Source organism: Equus quagga, chromosome 12, assembly GCF_021613505.1.
Source record: "Equus quagga isolate Etosha38 chromosome 12, UCLA_HA_Equagga_1.0, whole genome shotgun sequence".
NCBI classification, from domain to species: Eukaryota; Metazoa; Chordata; class Mammalia; order Perissodactyla; family Equidae; genus Equus; species Equus quagga.
Genome location: NC_060278.1, coordinates 101,261,764 through 101,282,065, shown reverse-complemented (window position 1 = coordinate 101,282,065; position 20,302 = coordinate 101,261,764). Strand labels below are relative to the sequence as shown.

The window sequence follows — 20,302 nt, the reverse complement described above, 5'->3', positions numbered from 1 at the left end:
GTCTCCTGCAGCCGTCCAGGCAGGAGGTTGGCCCGGTGGAGAGTCTACTGCACTAGTCCAGGCAGGAGGTGGGCCCAGACAAGAGTCTCCTCCAGCCGTCCTGGGAAGATGGCAGCAGCTCAGACCAGAGTGGTGGTAGGAGGGCTGAGGAGGGGCAGTTTAGATTCGGGATCGATTTTGAACGTTGAGCCACTGAGACTCGCTACTCGACTGGATGTGGTGTGTGGTTTGCTTCCCCCTTGGTGCAGGCCCCGTGCTCTGATCTCACAGGGAGGCTGCTGGAGCCCCGCCGGGCTCATCCTCTGTGGGGGCCTCCACCTTGGGCTCCCGCCCTGGATGCTCTGTGGGTGGGTGCTGGGTCCTGACTTTCCTGTAGGATGGGGCGGGATGTTCCCATGCGTTTGGACTTTCATCACTTTGGTTTTCTTCCTTGTGGGTTTAAAAGACATGTCAGGATTCACAGAGGAAGCAGAGGGCTTCCTTCTCTTTCTCTGAATGAATGTTTTGATGCTATTTTTTACATTATACATTCAGAAAATAGTTTTTGTGTTGAATTGTAACCATTCAAATAGGTTCAGGGGAGCTGCACCGTGGGCTCCTGGGACAACACAACTCCTCCCTGGGAAGAATCAAAATCCAGTGGATGTTCTTAGTAGGGCCTGATTTTTTTTCTACTTTTATTTTTAGTTTTATTTTGCATAGACACACACGCAGACATACACACCTTAAAAACACAGATATAGTCTCACTTTTATGATATATTTTGGAGATTATTCTCTGTCAGTATATAGTAAAGCTTCCTTATGGTGCCCATATGGTTGTTCAGGTTGTGCACTGCACAACTCCAGGGGGTGCCATTCATGTTATCTGTCATGCTGGTCCCTGGCATACTCATTCTTTTTTATAACAGCTTTATATTCCATAATACACCACTGCTGACTTAACCAGTACTCTTGACGGGCTTTGGGTTGTTTCCAATCTTTTCCTATTTTAAAGAGTGCTGGATGGAATAACCTTGTCCTTAGTTTTTCCCGCACATCTGCGGGGACGCGCACAGGATAACCCAGGCACGGGAAGTGGAATTACCACGTCAAAGAGGGTGTGCGTTTGCAGTTCTGAAAGATAACTGCAAGGTTGTCTGCTACAGATTTGGGGGTCCCCAGTTTCTGCAGACTCTGCTCGCAGGTGCCCATGTTCCCTCCAGGTCGCGTTTCGCCGGAGCGGCACCCTGTTCCGTCTTTCGAGTCAGTCCCACAAGAGCAGAGGGAAGCCGTGTTCCTCCTGCAGGCAGCCCTGGGTTCGAATCCCGGCACTGCCTCGTACTCAGCTCTGCGCCTCGGTTTCCTCTTCTGTCAAAGGGCGGCGAATAGCTCTTTACGAGGATGGAAAGGGGCCGATGTGCAGTGAGTAATTGGGCAACTGATTATATCTTGCAATTATGACAAATACAACAAAGGACACTATTATTGGGAGGCCCCGCCGCGTCCGGGGAGCATGGAAAGACTTCTTGGGAATAATATTTGAGCCACACGCTGTAGCCCCACTAAGAATTAACTTGGACAAAGGTTGGGGCGGGGTGGAGGGGGCATCGTTCCTAAAGATCCGACGCAGGGAAGACGCGGTCAGGGGTGGGGGCGCCGAGTGGGTGGGGCCGGGTCACGCATGCGCGTGGGAGCCAGGGGAATGACGGCCGCGTGGAGTTTGTGGAAGGTCCTTCTGGCCCCGGGGGGGAAGCTGGGTGGGGCCTGGAGGGGGCGCAGGGAGACTCCTTAGGAGGGAAATGGTGGGGGCTGGAGTAGGGCGGAGTGATGGAGCGGGGAGCGTGGTGGATTTGGGTGCGCTTCAGAAAGCAGAATTGAGGGGACTGTGAGGTGCATCCAATATGGGGTGAGGCGGAGGGAGGCATCAAGAAGTAGGACTTTCCGTGAGGTTATTACGCGTGCTCGTTGGATGGCTGTGTGATGCTTTCGGATGACTGAGATGGTACAGTCGCGGACTGGTGTCCCTGGCGCGTGTGTGTGATGGGCGTGGGGTTGGGATGGCGGGCACGTTCTGTGACTTTGACATCCCAGGTTAAAGGCGGGATTTGGGCTCCCCGCGCATCGGTCCTGCCTTCTCCCCGCGCCCCATGTGCCGTTGGGAACGGCAAGAGAACACCCCGTGGCCTTTCCCTTCTTTCAGAGTGAATTCTTTGAGGATGATACCAATTTCCTAATATTCCAAATTCAACAACAAAAAATGCTACTTAACATTGTTAAAGTTTGATTTTGGTAAAATTCAAAACAGTTTCTTTGGCCCGCTGCCATGTGGAAAATCAATCCCACATTTTGGGTTTGCTGGCAGCTTCGTCCAGCTAAGCGGATTTAAAAAGCTCTGCGCAGAGTTGATAGAAAAATCATTTAAAAGGAAGTGTCGTTTTCGAGTTCTCCTTGCAGTCTTTATATGGGGGGACGGTTTGAACAACCTCAGTGCCCAGCCGTAGGGGTTAACGCTGTGGTTCCTACAGAGGACGGTCGCTCCAGGGCTGGGACAGGGCGAGGCCGGGGAGGGGGCAGGATTTAAGGCAGCAGTGGCGCTCAGGTGCCCACCTGGCATTGGCACAACCCTGAGCGCCCGTGCCTCCTTAAAGCGTTTGCTCCGGCCGTTCACGGCGCTGGGCTGGTGCACGCTCTGCTGTCGCTTGAGGGGATCTCATTAAAGAAGATTTGAAGTCCAGAAGGACGTACAGCAAAATGCTTCCTTATTTTGTGGGAGTATTTTCTTTATAATTTATGTTTTTTATATTGTCGATTTTTTATATTGTTGATTTATGTTTTTTATATTGTCGGTGATCCTGCGGTGAAGGAACCCTTATGACTCTTATAACCAGGCAGAGGAAGAGTGAGTATCCGCAGGTGGTGAGGCTCTTTGTGCATCAGGACGGTTAACTGGCCGCTGAGCGTGGGCAGAGCCTGACTGGGGTGGGGGTGGGTCTGAGGAGCTTTCTGGGTGACACTGTGGGTCCCTGACATGTGGAGCCACGTTCCCCTCTGGGTCCCTTTGTGGAGCCGGGGGATGGACTGGCCTGTTCTAAAACGCACGATCTGGATAATTCTGCTCTGGGAGAGCTGGCCTTTCCCTGAGTCAGGAGTCAGCTGTGACACCGAGGAAGTGAGTCTGGCCGTATCCCTGGGGTTCACCCCGATGGCTTTTGAGCTGTGGGGTCAGGAGCAAGTCACTTAATCCCGCCGGATGAGCCTCCGCTTTCTCATCCAAAAAAGGGCTGGCCCGCCTTCCCGGGAGCGTCGTGTGCTGGCTGAGCCAGCTGCCACGCTCCCTGCTCGGCATCAGCCCTCACGATGTGCCCAGTGCACTAGAAGCACCCCTTCTTCCTGGAGCCTTGTTGACTGCCTGAGAAGTTACTAGAAGCAGCAGACTGCCGCTCTCGTCTCGGCTGCAGGGAGCAGGGCCTCGTTCGCTTTGGACGCTGGCTGACCTGGACCCTCCGGGCTGCGCCGGCGTCTGCTCTGGCTGGAAGGCCGCCCTGCTCGCCAGGCCCAGGAGAAGGCCGCACTTTTGCAGAAGGCTGGAGCGAGGCCCCGAGACTGAAGTCTCCCTCGAATGGGGATGACAGGGTGTTTGGGACCTCGAGGCCAGATCGTGCCATCCCAAGACATCAAGCTCTATTTGCAAGACCCAAATCACTCAGTTTTTGGAGAAGCAAGTAAAGGGCTATATGCTGTTTTACCAAACCTTCGGAGAGATGGCGAGGCCCTCCTGAAGGAGCCTGCTCAGCCCTCAGGGCGCTGGTCACCTCCCTGCTCCCCCTGGGGAAGGGGAGGGTGTGGATCAGAGAATCTTCTTCTCCTGCGGGGTGGCCAGGTCCTCTGCCCGGCCCTCCACCGCCCGGCGCTCCGTGTCAGGGGCCGGGCATCCACAGAGAGGCTGGGGTGAGTGCCTGCGCTCCACCCCGGAGGCTGTTGGGGTGTTCTCACTCCGTGGGTCTTCCACATTCGTTCTCCGCCGTTCCCTTCAGTCCTGTCCTATCAGCGCCGTGTTTTGATGTGTGTTATCCTCTGATGACAAGGAAAATTCTCATTTCACGGGCACCTGCTGTGTGCCGTGCTTCGGGGCCGTGCAAAGGTCGTCTTGTTTAGCCTTCGAAAGAGCCCTGGGGAGTGGGAGGTGATGTCCCTGTTTTATGTCAGCAGATAGAAACTCAGAGGGCTGCAGTCACGGCTCCAGAGTCACACAGCTAGTGAGAAGCAGAGCCAGGGTTGAGACTCAGGTGTGTCTGACCAAAGTGAGGTCCTTTCTTCTCTCTGCGATACCACGCCCCTCTCTGGTGTTTGCTGGGGAGGGACACTCGCCAAGGTGAGGTGGGTTCTGTCCGCGCTCATTGGATCAGCTGGTCCAGCTCAGCCAGGGCGCCGCTCCAGGATGCAGACACTGGGTTTCTCTCTCAAGGAGCAGAGTTACTTGTTTGTGCTGATTTCTGTTGTCTGTTTCTCTCTTTCCCTCTGCCTCCCTTCCTCTCCCCCATCCCCTGTCTCTCTCGTTCGTCAGGAAGAACATGCTTAGTCTTATAATTTAGGACTTACTCGTGTTTCATGATCCGTACTTTTTGACCTCCAGTCATAGATCATAGGGCAGCTGAGAATCTGCCAGACGCCAAGGGCGCGGAGAGGGTGTCAGTTCAGGGGGTGACTGGGAGCCCGACAGCCCAGGGTTCTCATCCTGGCTCTGCCCTGTACTGACGGTGTTGGCTGGGGCACATTGCCCAACCTCTGCAGGCCCCGGTTTCCTCATCTGTGAAATGGGCCCGTCTTACATAGAGTTGTCGTGATGCCTGTGAAAGTGGACGCGGTGCTCGGCCTGAGGGAAGCGCACGCTGTGCTGCTGCCTTCTTGTTGATGGTGACCATTCGTTCAACATGCTTATGCGTCACACGGAACAAAATAGACAAGGTCCCTGCTCCCTTGGACCTCACGTTCAGGTGGGAGAGAGAGGTGCCAAGAAACAACTAACGAAAAAAGAAAATTTCAGATGGTAGTACAATAATTATTCCAGCAGTGTGCCAGTGGATGTTTAATATCTGATTCTGCAAAAAACAGCCCCTATTTGTAGCATTTGCCAATTTTTGTAGTGTAAATATTCCTGCTGTGGCTGATTTCAAGCTACCAAAGTGACATCCGCTGGCTTTTAAAATCCTTGAACATTTAACAGTGGTCAGGCTGAAAGCTGGCTGGCTCCAGCGCCGGGTGTGTGTCAGTAATGTGGTTCAGGGAAGACCTGGAGATCCAAGATTAAATGTACTGGTGGAAGAGTATTCCAGGCAGGGAAGATGGCTGTGCAAAGGCCCTGAGGTTGGAAAGAGTTTCCTTTGCTCAGGGAACAGAAGGATGGCTGGTTTTGGCAGAAGCCTGATGGTATAGAGGGAGAAGAAGGCAGAGGCTGGGCTGTCACAAGCCTCAAGACCGTGGCACCATGTTTGGATTTTCTTCTAAGGCCACAGGAAGTCTTTGGAGGGTTGTAAGCATGGGCGTGTCTGGGTCTGATTTGCACTTTTTAAAGATCATTGGGCTGTTCTGTGAAAGACCAGCAAGAGGCCAGTTAGGGGGAAGTGGTGGTCACTCCAGGGAGAGGCAGTGGTGGCTTGCCCTAGTCTGCCGTCGGGGGAGGGGACACAAGTGGCCAGATCCAGGTGGGGCCGTGGGGATGTGACACAGTTCATCTGCAGGTGTTCCCTGGCTGTTTCCCATGGTGCCCTCCGCCTGCAGTTTCTCCTCTGCCATCGGGAGGAGGGAGGCAGCTCAGACCATCGGGCTCGCTATCTCTTCCACCTGCTGTTCTTCGCAATCCCCTGCGATCCTGTGTTTACCACTTCCTGATAAATCCAGGATGTGAGAGGAGGAAATATATTTATCTCGAGTCGGAGTGTAAAGCAACAACAACAAAAAAACAAAATCTCTTCTCCACACTGCCCTCCTTCCTGTAATTTTTATCACTGAGAACAGTGCCCTGTTCTTTGGTTTGCGTGGGGGAGAAAGATAAGAGCTGCGCCTTCGATTTCCATTTTGCTTGCCCTCGGCCGCCTCTCAGGTGTGTGTCAGACACGTATGTAAATGTCGTGGGCATCGGCCAGGCGGATTATGAAAAAGCTTGGCATCTGACTCTGCTTCATCCCAGCCTTTCTCTTTGTGTAGTTTTTAGAAGGGCTTGAGGGAGCTCCCTCTTCTGGACCAGCATTATCCAGTAGAACTTTTCTCGAAGATGGAAATGCTCTGTATCTGTGCCATCCATTATGGTGGCCACCGGCCATTAGGGGCCACTGAGCGCTTCAAATGTGGCTGGTGCGACAGAGAAACTGAATTTTCAATATTACTTAATTTCTGTGTTATTTACTGTATTGGCGAGCACAGCCCTGGGGCCTTTGCTTTGTGGCAGTAGACTGGAGATCCTACTGGAATTTGTAGAACTTCATGGAAGGGTGGGATCTTAGTGAGCTGTCACCTGTCGTACCTCCCGTCGATTTGCAGAGAAAGGAATACGCGCAGAAGGGCAGAAGGAGTAAATGATGTGCCCGGCGTTTCTCAGCGGCAAGACAGGAACCCATCTTCAGTCTCTCCACTCAGCATCCAGTGTCAGTTTCACAAGTTTCAAAGCATCTGTTCTTCCTATGACACTGTGAAGAAAGTCCGGGTCCTCTTGGGCCACCTTCCCAACCTTGGTCTCCTCCCCCATCCCTAGAAGAGATCATGGTGTGGTTGGTTTGGAGTGCATCCTTTCACACCTTTCCCCGTTGCATTTACATGTGTATAAATGGAGGGATCAAAAACATTCAGCATTTTAAAAATAAGTTACATCACGCTATCTGTATTTTCTGCAAATTGTTTTTCTCTTTCAACAGTGTGTCTTAGATCCGGGTCAGTTCGGAGATCTCTATGTTACCTTCTTTGAACTGCTGCAGTCTTTGATAGCCTGGACATGTCAGACTACTCAGAAGCCTATTGATGAAGCCAATTGATCATTATCCCGTTTGTTGTAGTAAACATTTTTGCACGTCTCCTGGCTGCACAATATTTCTTCTGGGGCACATACTGAGAAATGGAACTGCTGGGTCATAGGGAATATGTGTTTTTAATTTCAATAGCTGCGACTCCAAAATTCTTTAAAATAGTTACACCAATTTATGTTTCTCTCAGCTGCATGGGAGTGCTTGTGTCCCCACAGTCCCCAAACCTATGCATACTCTCAAATATCTACATGCGTGCCAGTCTCACGGGTGAAAAATGGTTATCTCCTGGTCGTTTAATTTGCATTTTCCTGTTTATGAGTCAAATTGAACATCTTTTCTGTGCTAATGGCTAGTTGTTTTTCTGTGAATTGCCTGTTCAAATCTCTTGCCCATCTTTCTGTTGGATACTTTTACTAATTCATTCAGCAAATCTGTACTAGAATGCCTACCACGTGCCAAGCATTGTTCTAGGTGCTTGGGGTTTTGTGGCAAGTTGGAATAACCAGACATCACTGCTCTCAAGGAGGTGATGTTCTAGTTGTAGGAGAAAGCCCTAAGCAAAAAGAATTGAGAAAATATATGGTGTGTTAGATGGGATAAAAAGAAGGAAAAGGAGATAGGGAGAGCTCCTAGGGGTGGGAGTCAATTTTCAATGGGATGGCCCAGAATCCTGCTTTTATTCTCTTGTAGACATTCTTTATATATTCTAGGTACTAATCCTTTGCCTCTTCTATGTTTCACATATTTTCTTCCAGTCACTAATTTCCTTTTGACTTAGATGATGGTATTTTTTGCATTGCTCTTCCCTTTTTTAAATTACAGAATCTAACACAGTCATGTAAAAAGTGAAAGTTCATTCTTCTGATCTTCCCAGGCCACCATTGTCAAGAGGTCTGGTTTCTCTTTTCAGGCTGTTTTCTATCCTCACTACCATGCGACACTTCCCCCCAGCTTCCACCCACCAATGAATCATAATTTCTGGCTGTTTCTCCATAATTGCAATTCTGATCTACCAAATTTTTTCCCACGGCTGCTTAGTATTCCATTTTAGAGAAGATCCATGTAATTTATCCAAGAAGTCCCCTCTGGCTGGACATCAAGGTTGCTTCTGGTTCTCCATTCCTCCAGACAATGCAGTGATCCTGTGCTCTTTCTATGCCCACGAGCTCCTCTGATCTTTTTTGTTTGTTGGTCTACAGCCACCATACCCTGCATGTTCAGGCTGCCATAATAATTTGATTTGTTTTCTGTCCCCCCAGCTCCATGGCTACATGGAAAACAAGCCCCTGGGACTTCAGATCTTCATTGGGACGGCCGATGAGAGGATCCTTAAGCCCCATGCCTTCTACCAGGTGCACCGGATCACGGGAAAAACTGTCACTACCACCAGCTACGAGAAGATCGTGGGCAACACCAAAGTGCTGGAGATCCCTCTGGAACCAAAAAACAACATGAGGGCGACGTAAGGGCGGGGGCTGAGGGTGGGGGCTCCTTATGGGGAGGAGAGTGGGGCCAAGTGGCAGATTTGGGACAGGGGACCTTATGGGGTTGAAGGAAGCAGCTGTGGATGGTGGTTCCCAATCTGTGATGGACCCATAGAGATTTCTGTTTTAAAAGTTCTATACCTAAATATTTTTCATGTGTATTAGAGAGAAGAGTCCTCATGCATCTTTGGATTATGTTGTTTGGGATACGGTCAAATTTATTGACATTTAAAAAATTTATTTGACCTAAAGAAACTCACAAAGCTAATCTGCGTATGGCTAAAATTTTGGAAACATGGCACCCATTATTGGAGTTTAAAAAGATTTTTATTAGAAAATGATCTCAAACTTACAGAAAACCTGCAAGAACCATACAAAGAACTCCTGTGTCCTGTTTACTCAGATTTACCAGTTGTTCACATTTTCTGCCTTTACTTTCTCGCTCTCTTTCTCACCCTCTCTCCGTTTTCTCCTGAACCATTTGAGGGTTAGTTGCAGACGTCATGGCTCTTACTTTTAAGTACTTCATCGTGCATTTCCTAAGAATAAGATTGCTCTCATGCATGACCACCGTGTGTTTATCAAATTCAAGATGTTTAGTATTGATACCCTACTCTTATCTATTGAGTAATCCATAGGCAATTTCTGCCAGTTGTGTATTTGAGTTTTTCAGATACTTTTAAGAGTAGAAAAGTTGGCTTGAAAAATCTCCCTGGAGAAGCAGTGTCCGCTGGGGAATGTCTCCACTGTGTGCTTTACCCCCATCTTGGTATAAATTCCTGGCTGAAATATTATCACTTATTGCCACGCCCCCCCCCCCCCCCCCCCCCCCCGTGGCTGGCGGCAGAATTATTTTGTTTAACTGCCTAGGGTGGTCTCGTGGATGATCTTTCCTGCTCACTCAGGTGGTCAGTTGTAAGTAAAGTTTTCAACCTTCTGGCAGCATCGACTGTGCCGGGATCCTGAAGCTGAGAAATGCCGACATTGAGCTGCGGAAAGGTGAGACGGACATCGGCCGGAAGAACACGCGGGTGAGGCTGGTGTTCCGGGTGCACATTCCAGAGTCCAGTGGAAGGATCGTCTCCTTGCAGACAGCGTCCAACCCCATCGAGTGCTGTGAGTTGGCCTCTGGGTGGGGTGGGTCTTTGGAAAGTGTGCTGTCCATGACCTTGTACCCCGGGCAGTGTCCCCTGGGCGAAGCGCCCAGCAGGAGTGCACAGGACCCATGGGGATCCACACGGGGCCCAGGATGACCAGAGGGGCAGAGACAAGCACGCTGAAGGGCTTCACTCTACTTCTGTTTACTTGTGGAGGGTTTTGTGGCCTCACAAGAGGTTAAAAAATATTATGGCTAATGAGGAACCTCCAGCTTTGTGTAGAAGATTCGACATGTATAAATGTTCTGGTCTTAAAAAAGGTGGATGCAGTTGGGGTGAGTTCATCATCCGTAGTGTCCTCTTTTTCTTTTCCTCCTCCTCGTTCAGTAACAATAACATCACAGTGGCCCTCGCTTGTTGAGTGTGACTCCGTCAGTCAGTGCTCAGCATGCCACGGCTCATTGAGTATTCACAGCGGTCCCTGAGAATAGCTGGTGTCATGATGCCCGTTTTACAGAAGGGGAGGGAGAGAGATGAGGGTTTGGGTACCTTTTCCATACAACCCACAGTGTCAGGGCTGGGACTGGAGCAGGAGGTTTGCTGTGCAAGAGCCCCGCTCCCCAATCACCCTCAGCTCGTTCCTGAGTATTTACTGAGAATCTGCTAGGTCTCCGGTGCGGTGCCAGGGATCTGCAGATGAGCAAGACTTTTTCTCTGTCCTCAATGAGCTTATAGTCTGGTGGAGATAAAAACACCCAAAGACGCAGAAGATTTTCAGAATCCAGACACGGGGGCTGAGATCTGCCGTTTGAAAGGGTCCTGAGCAGAGACCTGTCTCAATTCTAGCAGGGTTCGAAAGAAGCAGCTGCTTTGAGCCCATCCTCAGGAACTTTTTTGCAAGTTTTGTTGTTGGTTTTTGCCATTAGACATGACAAAGCTTATTGTCTCTTCAGTTTTTGAGGGTTTAGATGTCATTTTTAAAAGCATAAAGAGGAAAAAAGTAAACATTGTTCCAGAAACAAGAACTGTTTATGTTATTTTTTAGTGTCTTTGTTCTAAGAATATTTTTGTGTTGTAGTCATGTTTCCTATTCAGTTATGTTTTAGGATTTTGTTTTTTCTTTTTACCAGACATTTTACCATAACTAGGTTGTCACGAAATCAATTGCCTGCAGAGTCCAGGGACGTAGGGGAAACAAGTGAAGTGGGTTGAGTGGGCAGCAATAGGGAGTGGTGGAGACTGGGGCCAGGATGGCACATTTCCCACCTGAATTGGCTGCTGTTCCTCAACTCCAGCTAGCATTTCCATGTGGGAATGTAGACTCAGTGTGGTCAAATCTTCTGATTTTTTAAGATAAACCAAAAATCTCCTGATTTTCAAAAAGCAGCAGCAAATTCAACATACTCTGTGGATCAGACGAAATCTGCACGTGGCTTCAATTAATCAGAGGTAGTCTTAATCAGACACTAATGAGTAAAGGGAAAGCATGAATATTTTATGCAGAAAGGGTTGAGGGAGACTGATCTTCAGGGATTCCGGCTGGCAGGGAGAGAGAGAGCAGGTGGACCTTGTTTGGGAGAGAAGCCAGAACTTGGTCTTGGGTCTTTGGAAATGGATGAAGGAGCCGTCTGATTTCTTCCAGCCTGTGAGTCAAGATGCAGACCGGGCTGAACTTGGTGCTGAGTTTCTACTCTGCTTTTGGAGAGAAAGACCCAACAGCAGACAATAAGGGAAAATAAGTGTTGAAAAGCATATCATCACAGATGCATTGGAATTCCCCTCCTCTACCCAGCAGACCCCACCCCTGTCCCCCGAGGGCTCGTCATGGCGGCTGCCCCACCCTGGCCTTGGTTTTGAACTTCTTGAGAGGTTTTAGGAAGAAAACTCTTCCTCAGTGATTTGGGGGATTTTGAGAAGATAAGGTCTCCACTTTCTGGGAAATGACTCACTCTCCAGGATGGGGCTGTGGTTTGTCACAAGTGGGGAACAGGAGGCCTCGAGAGGGACCGTGCACAGGAGCCATGTCCCTCCCCATCTTTGGGTCCCTCAAGTCAACTTATGTTGGTCTAAGACTTTGAGGCTCATCCTTGAACCACCTGCGCCTCCAGCAAGATGTTCAGGGCATTGTGAGGTTGTTTGCATCTCCAGCACAGGGTTTTTCTTTTCTTCTGAAATAGCGTCTGGCTGATTGGACTACCTTGTTTTGACAGATAAGGAAACTGAGACTTCTTGGTAAAGTGATTCACTCGTTTTTACTGGGTAGCTACCAGAGCCAGAGTCTCCAGCTTCCTGGTTCTGTGAAATACCTTCTTCCTTTGGCTTCTGTGATGTCGCCCTTTCTGCGATACCAGACTGAGCTGCCACTTGGCCTCCCTCCCTCTCACCCAGAATCTTCTGTCGTTTTTATTTCCTTCTTTGTTCTATTTTCCTAGACCGGCGCGTGGTAGTTCCATAAATATTTATGGATGAATTGACTGACTGCTTGATCCTTAGGGAGATAGTCAGTAAATATTTATTGACAATCAGTCCATAACATGTGTTGACACGGTGTGCATGCAATAAATATTTATTGCCTAATTGACTTAGTTCATACCCTTTGGGGAGGGTGAGTTGGTAAGCAAAGCACTCCGTGGGCTGGTACTTATTTGCAGGGCCAACTTATTTCCTTTGGAGGTGCCTTTTATGTGACGTTTTAGGGATCAAGGATAAGTTCTCAGATTCTAGTAGAAAAAACTTGAATAGGCCACTCTTTGGAAAGGGGACTTATTTGCTAGAAATGCAGATTCCTTATGCTCGTTTGGAGGCCAGCGTGTCGGCGTGTCAGCCGTATCTCGCCTTGCGCAGACGGGGGCCCCGGGCGTCTCCGCTCTTCTGTCTGCCCTAGGTCTTCGCTGTTGCCCAGGAGGTGCTTTTGGCTCCCTCCCTTATTCTCAGCAGATCTGCTGCAGGCCTTCTCCAGTCCTCTAAGCCCTGGGTGCCGCCCCTAATCCCTTCCCACTCCAGGCAGATAACGACCTCCCACATCTCAAGAGGGAGACGGGAGAGGCCGGATGCAGCGCCCGCCCTCGTCCTCCCCAGCAACAGGCCTACTCACGGCTACCGCTGGGGCCTTTCCTCATCCGGGCCCTTTGCAATGGGACATTCTTTTTCCGCTGGGCCCATCAGTGCTCTCTGCTGCAACTCCAGCTTCCCTCTGGTGGCAGAGCCTTTGCGTCCTCTGGCACGAGTTTCCCAGGGCAGGCATAACCAACTGCCACCGACTGCGAGCCTTAAACACGGAAATTCATTCTCTGTCAGATCCCGAGGCCAGAAGCGGGAAATCCAGGTGCCGGCAGGGTTGGTTCCTTCTGGAGGCACCGAGGGGCGTCTGTTCCAGGCCCCTCTCCTAGCTTCTGGTGGGAGCTGGCAAGCCTTGTCCTGTAGACACAGCACTCCAGTCTCTGCCTCTGTCTTCCTGTGGCCGCCGTCTCTGTGTCCTATTCTGTCTCTCTTGAGGACACTCTCATTGGATTTAGGGTCCAGCCTAATCCAGGATAATTTCATCCGTCCTTACCTTATTTACATCTTCAAAGGCTATTTCCAGGTGAAGCTCATCTGAGGTTCTGGGTGGATGGGAAATTTTGGCAGCAGCTCGATTCCGCCCACTACCTCCCCTCGGCTGCGTTTCTTGACCCCTCTCTCCTCTCTGCTCCTCATTCCCAAATCCACTGGGATCTTCCTCTGACTTCAAGGCTTTCTCCTACTCTGTCACCTCCGCTGTCACACTCTCAAACTTGGCTGCACATTGGAATCACTTGGGGAGTTACGAAAAAGAACTATGCGTGAATGCCCCGAGAAACTGGGGGTCAGTTGGTCTGCGGTGCGGTCTGCGCACAGACTGTCAGAGGCCCCGTGATTCTGATATGCAGCAAAGCGTGAGACCCACTGACTGCGCCTCCCCGCCACCCCGTCCTTCAGTCAATCGATTAATTCCTCCTTATCCAAGGCCCCTGTTTAGATGACCGTTTGGGGAGGAAGATTGCCCTGACCCCAAAGGGTACAGAGTCCTCTCGTTGTGCTCTGACCACCCTTTGCTTGTCATTCTCTCTCATGTAAGGGCAGGGACCCCCGGGCTATCAGCCAGGGCCTGGCCCATAGCAACTGTCTCTAGAATGTTTGTTGAAAAAAGATGAACGCGTGAAAACAAGCCTCGCCAGGCTGCCCAGTGGGAGAGAAAGGCCTCGATGAGACGGGATGGAGACGGCCGTAGTTCAGATCCTCGTCCCATGAGAACCTTCCTGTGGATTTTCTCTGGCCCCACAAAAGGGCCTCCCCACCCATCGCCTTTCGGAACATACCTGGAGCAGTTTTCTGGAGATCCCTGCCCACTCAGAGCACGGAACGTCAATTCCCTTCGCTCATTTTGCAGGAATCCGGCGGTGGATATGGGGTGTGGCCTAGAAATGCATTTTCTCCCATGCTTTTTCAGTCTCTCCCTTTGTGTGACATAAATCTATTTCACTGAAGTACAATTAAGACACAGTAATCACACAGACTGTAAGTCTTCAGTTCGGTGATTTTTGACAATTGTATGTACCGTGTAAGCACCTCTCAGAACAGGAGACAGAGTTGCCTTCACTCCTGAAAGTTCCCTCAGGAACCGGCCCCTCCAGGCAGCGCCCCGGCCCCAGCCCCACACACGCAGGCAGCCGCTGCTCCCGTCTCTGCCGCCGTGGCTGAGTTCTCCCTCTTCTAGAACTTCGTGCGATGGAATCAGAGTGTGTGCCCTTGTGTGTCCGCCTCTTTCTGCTCAGCACGTGTTTTTGTGGTCCGTGGCTGTTCCGCGTGACTCGGTCGTTCATTCCTTCTGATTGCTGAACGATAGTCCATTATATGAATCTAGCAGTTGTTTGTTTACCCTTGATGGACATTTGGGTTGTTTCTGGGGTTTGGGTATTCTGGATGAGGCTGCTGTGAGCATCCTTGTTCAAGGCCCTTTGTGGACAAATGCTTTCCTTTCTCTTGGGTGCCATCCTGGGAGTGGAGTTGCCGGGCCCTTGGGAAAGTGTAGGTTTCGATTCATGTATTTCGCTCTGTCCAAGAGTGCGTGAGAGTCCCACTCGCCCCACGTCCTCGCCAATATTTGGTTTTGTTAGTTTTTTTAGTTGCAGCCATTCTAGTGAGCATAAAGTGGTACCTCGTTGTGCCTAATTTGCATAATTTGCATTTCCCTAATGACTAATGATGCTGAACCTGATTTGTGTGCTGCTTGTTGACTATCTTTATGACTTTGGTGAAGCATCTGTTCAAAGCTTTTGCCCATATTCTATTGGGTTACTCATATTTTTATGGTTAATATGCAGTAGTTCTTTATTATTCTTATATTATATTATTTTATATATATTGTATTATATAATACATTGTACATAATATATAATATATTATATTATTATATTATATTATTATTATTATTCTCGATTTAAGTCCTTTGTTGGATAAATGTATAACAAATATTTTTCCCAGGCTGTGGCTTGCCTGTTTATTTTCTTAATTGTGTCTTATTGTGAGCCTCAGTGTTTTATTTTGATGAAGTTTAATGTATCATTTTCTTGCCTTATGGGATTAGCGCTCTTTGCATCCCCCCAAGGCGTCTCTCCCTGAAGGTAGGGAAGATGCTCTCCTATGTTTTCTCCTAGAAGCTTTTTGACCCTGGCTTTTACGTTTAGAGATATGCTCCATCTCAGGGGAATTTTTGTGTGTGGTGTGAGGTAAGGTCGAGGTCCATCATTTTCGGTATGGAAATTCACTTGTTTCATATGCTTTTTTCTGAAAGCAAGAGCTTAGAAAACCTTAAAACTGTGCTCCCCCCACCACCTTCCCTGTATTCCTCCAGGTGGCTCTCCTGGGCCAGCTTGGGACACAGGCCATCACGCAGCATAGCTTTTTGAAAATCCTTAGAATTAGTGGGACCACACTGCATATTGACTGGGTTTTACTTCATAAATCAGAGATGCTCCTGTTGTCCATCTGCTCCCACTGGAGCCAACATGACCCACGTAATTCTCGTGGGCTTCTTAACATTCATTCTTACAATTAAAAATATATTTGAAGCGGCTGGCCCTGTGGCCTAGTGGTTAAGTTCAGCATGCTCCTCTTTGGTGGCCTGGATTTGGTTCCTGGGTGTGGACCTACACGAGTTGTTGGTGGCCATGCTGCGATGGCATCCCACTTACAAAATAGAGGAAGATTAGCACAGATGTTAGCTCAGGGCACATCTTCCTCAGCAAAAAAAAATAATTTTATATATATATAAAATATAATATACATATTTGGAGTGCGTTAGATACTATTTTTGGCCCTGGGGATATAGCAGTGAACAAAACAAAGTGCTGGCCCTCATGGGGGTCACATTCTAGTGGGGGAAAACCCACAATAAGCAAGCAAGCCAAGATATCATTTCAAACAGAGCTTAGTGTCATGATGAAAATAACGAGGACCACGTGTTGGTGACTTGGGGGTGGGGGAGCAGCAACTTAGTCGTGCTGATCAGGGAAGACTCCTCTTCCTTAACATGATGGCATGTTAACCTGGGCCTGAGTGATGGGGGAGTGTGGCCTAGCTGGAGGACAGAGCAAGTGCAAAGGCCCTGAGGCAGGGATAGGGGTCTTCAGGGAACAGAAAGGCAGCCAGGAAGGCTGCATGGAGTGAAGAGGGGTAGGAGGTGAGGTCTGAGAGGAAACTGGAGACTTTGGATTTAATACTAAGTGAAATGGGAAGCCTTGAGTACTAAGTAAGGTACTAACATGATGTGATTTATATTTTAAAACTCACTTAGCACAGTGCCTGGCACATAGTAGATCCTAATAAACACTCAGAGACTGAACGAAGGAAGAAAGGAGAATAGAGAGACAAAACAGGGAAGAGGCAAAGGAAAATGAGCCGTTAGCCATCACCCACGGTGCGTCAAGCACTTTCGCTGCTGGATCACCATAAGAACATCATGACTCCGTGTCTGCTCCCATTTCACAGATGGGGAAACTGAAGCACAGAGAAGTTAAATAAATTGCCTGTGGTCACACAGCTACGAAGGGGCCAAGCCAGTTGTGACATCCACGTCCTGCTCGATCTCGGGACACCAAGGTTGAGCTACGTCATGAGTGACAGATTAATTTGGGCTGGAACCCCAAAGGGTGATGTCATCTCATATAAACCAGGGACCAGCTCAGCGACTCCCAGAGGGCCGTGGGTGCCCTCCCACCACCCGGCAATAGATTGCCTCCCCCGGGATGATCCTGCAGCAGTAAACCCAGGTGTAATTCCGGCACTGGGCAGAGGGCAGGCAGCCCAGGCATTTGTCAGCCCCTGCTCTCCAAGGCGGCTTTTGAGCAATGACCAAGAGGCCACCTTTCAGAAACAGAAACCTAGACGATGGGGAGAAGCCGTTTAGGGTGGTGGCCAGGGGTGCGGGCGTGGGTTCAAATCCTACCTCTGCCACTTGCTCCCTGTTTTGTCCTGGGAAGTTACTTAACACTCTGTGCCTCAGTTTCCTCATCTGTAGAATGGGCATAGTCACGGTCCCTATCTCATCACAGAACAATAACCCCACAGCCTGTCTTGTGGTGCATCTCTTCCTTTCTTGCTCACTGCCCTCCCCATGCTCTGCAGAGCGGACTTTCCAGACCTCTGGCTGCCGCTCTGTCACATCGGCAGCCACAGCCCGGGGCGGCATGTGTGGGAGGGAGTTCAGCAAACACTAACCCGTCAGGTGAGCCGGCAGCCAGCCGCACAGCCGCCTGCGAGGAGCGAACCCAGATGGTTCTCTGGCCGGTGCAGTGCGTCAGCTGGGTAGCGACTGCGGGAAAGTTGGGTTATAGGGGGAGCCCAGGGTTGGGGTGCCTTCCCCGCTGATTGATACGGTTACCTGAGTGTGCAGTTACGGCCCTTTGCTGAGCTGATTATGCAGGACGGGAAGGCAGAGCCGCCCCGTTGAGCATCTCTGGTGCGCCCCCGGCTATGACATGCGTTAACTCACTTCCATCCTCGTCGCAGCCTCACAAGCCTTGAGGCTGCCCTGCAGAGCTTGTGTTCTGGGGGCTCGGGGTTTGGAAGGGCTTGGGGGGTAGCTTCAGTCACACTGGGCAAGGGGAGGGCAGAGCTGGAGGTTGAAGCCCGCGTCTTCTCCTCTGTCAGGGCTGCCTGGGTCCCCCCGTGGCCAGCGAGCCCATCAGTGGAGTGGGGAGCCGTGGAGCCCTCAGGAAGGGTCTTGTGGGATGGGTGGGAGGTTTCTGGAGGGGCTGCCTGTTTGCACCTTGGGAGGGTGTGGTCACTGTCTGGTTACTGTACGGGAGGGGCGGTGAGAGAGAGCTCCTCCTCTGCGCCTGTGTGTGCAGATCAGACGGACCAGGTGAGATGAGAGGCACAGTCTGGCAGGGTGGCTGTTCTGCTCCGTTTTCCATAAGAGGAAGCTGAGGTCCCACGAGGTCCAGAGCACGAGGTGGCCTCATGCGGCGCAGACCCTGTGCGTTTGCAGCACACGGCACCCCACACCCGTGGTGTGAGTGTTGACGGGCCCCTCACAGAGGTGAACCGCACACCCAGGGGGAATTGGGGTCCTCTGTTCCACCCTCCTACTTCCCCAGGAAGACACAGGAACAGCCAGGGCGGGGGTAAGGGGCCTAAGGGGCCGGACTCTGGTCCTGCTCACGGCCCCTCCCCGGCGAGGCCTGAGTCAGCACCCTGTTCTGGGCCAAGCCAGGCTCACAGCCAAGGACGGGGGCCTGATGCAGAGACAGCAGCTGGGGTGCCCAGCCAGGCCAGGACGAGAGCGATGGGAGCACCTCCTTGCCTGGGCTGCCCGGCGGCTTCCCCTCTGGGTCCTTCTCCATTTTACTGAAGAGGGGCGCCTTGGGCTAGTGGGATCCCACAGTCTGGTTTCACATTCGGCCTGTCCACCGACTTAGCTGTGAGCTCCCAGGTGAACCCCGTCTCCGAGAGGCCCAGTGCCCTCAGCTCCAAAGTGGGAGTAATTCCCGCTCTGTGGTCTCATGAAGTTTAGCAGTAAAAATAAAGACGACTGACATTCACTGAGGCCTGCCGAGGCGCCCCACACTTCCCATCACTAGCTCATTTAATCTGCTAGCAGCCCAATGAAGTTGGTATTATGATTATTCCCATTTTATAGATGAGAAAACAGAGACCCAGAGAGGTTAAGTGACTGAGCCAAGGTCCCAAAGCTAGGATGTCACTGAGCTGGGCTTTGAACTCGGGCGGTTACACGGCACATCCTGACTTTTACCCGTGATCCTAAATTGCCTCATCATGTGTGTGTTTTAGAAAACAAACAGAAAAGTCTTATGAAGTGCCTGGAATCCAAGGCCCTCTCTGTGGCAGCTGTAATTATTTGCTGTGATTAACAGAACCCACCCAGTCTGCACAAACGGATCACCCTGAGCAGCCTCTCCCGCCTCTCCCCTCAGGTCCTGGGTAGATGGTAATTCTTGGCCAGGCACCCAGATGACAGGGTGAATTGCAGACAGTCAGGCAGTCATGTCCCATTTCCAGGCCAACCTGGAGGACCCCGCGCCGGTGTGACTCTCCGTCATCGAGCCTTCAGCCGCCATGGCTCTGCTTCCCGGCAGCCACGGTTGCCAGTGAGAGCAAACAGCGACCTGGTTAAACCAACAGCACCCTGTGGATTCAGAGCTCATAAGACACAGGAGCCCCATGCCGCTGCATGACGGGCCAGCATCCGGGGGCAGGAGGAAAGCCTGGGGAGATCTCTGCGAGGGCCGCCTCAAAGCCGAGGCTGGACCAGAGGGACTAGCCTTCACTGCAGCCCAGGCCCTCAGGAGACTGCCAGATGGCAGCCCTGGTTGGGTCAGAACCCTGCAGGGCGTGCGGTTTGGATGGTTGAATGGTTGAAAGGCTGAATGGGTATCCGTGGGGGCTGACGGGGGGCGATGGCGCGGGCCTGGCAGTCCCAGGGGGCTTCCGCAGAGCAGTCTCATAGGTGCAGGACGTGTCACCCCAATTAGCAGCCGGAGGTGTTGGAGGCTGCGTCGGAGAGAGAGGAGGAAGTGGACCTGGGAGGGTGATTTGGTTGCTGTTTGACTCTCCTCAGTTCCTCTTTCAGAGGCTAATTGGATTCCTTTGCTCTGCTTCCGGGCTCTCTGAGGAGGCTGGGCCTCGCGTGGAGGAGGTCCCCTCGTCCTCAGGTGGCCTCTGAAGTGTGGAACTTGACTCTCAAACAGATGTGTGCAGCAAGTCACCTGGAAAGATTGTTAAAATGCAAATGTCGAGCCTCCGTCCAGGAGACGCGGGCGCCTGGGTCCCGGGTGAGGCCTGGGCGTCTGCGTTTGTATTAAGCGCCGCTCCCAACCCCTGCTTCGGCTGCAGGTGGCCTGGGAACCGCACTTTGAGAAACGCTGGTGATCGAGATCACACCGAGAACAACAGTAACGAGAGCGGTAGGACGTGTAAACATGTGGACATGGTCACGCGTCTGATATCTGAGATGACAACTCATGGCCGGTGCCCAGCACATGGAAACTGCCTAGAAACCACAGCTTTTGGTGTTGTTAGCCTTGCGGCCTGATATTTATCAAGCCACGCACACTTTTTGTGAATTCTCCCCTTTAATCCTCAGGACAGCCTGTAGGGTGGGTGTGTTCACAGCCCCATTTTTCAGATGGGGAAACTGAGGTTTACAGCTGGGAAGCCCTGTGCGAGGACCACCTGGGGCGGAC

General features: G+C 51.0%; 1 protein-coding gene across 7 annotated transcripts in view; it reads left to right on the top strand.

Annotated features, from left to right (window-relative positions):
• NFATC2 (nuclear factor of activated T cells 2) overlaps positions 1-20,302 on the top strand; it is a 158,071-nt gene that overhangs the window by 71,879 nt on the left and 65,890 nt on the right. For all 7 annotated transcript variants that reach the window (XM_046679450.1, XM_046679449.1, XM_046679448.1 and 4 more), the window contains exons 4-5: positions 8,257-8,459; positions 9,425-9,597. In XM_046679450.1, coding sequence (XP_046535406.1) covers positions 8,257-8,459; positions 9,425-9,597 — 376 coding nt within the window. The remainder of the gene's footprint in view (positions 1-8,256; positions 8,460-9,424; positions 9,598-20,302) is intronic.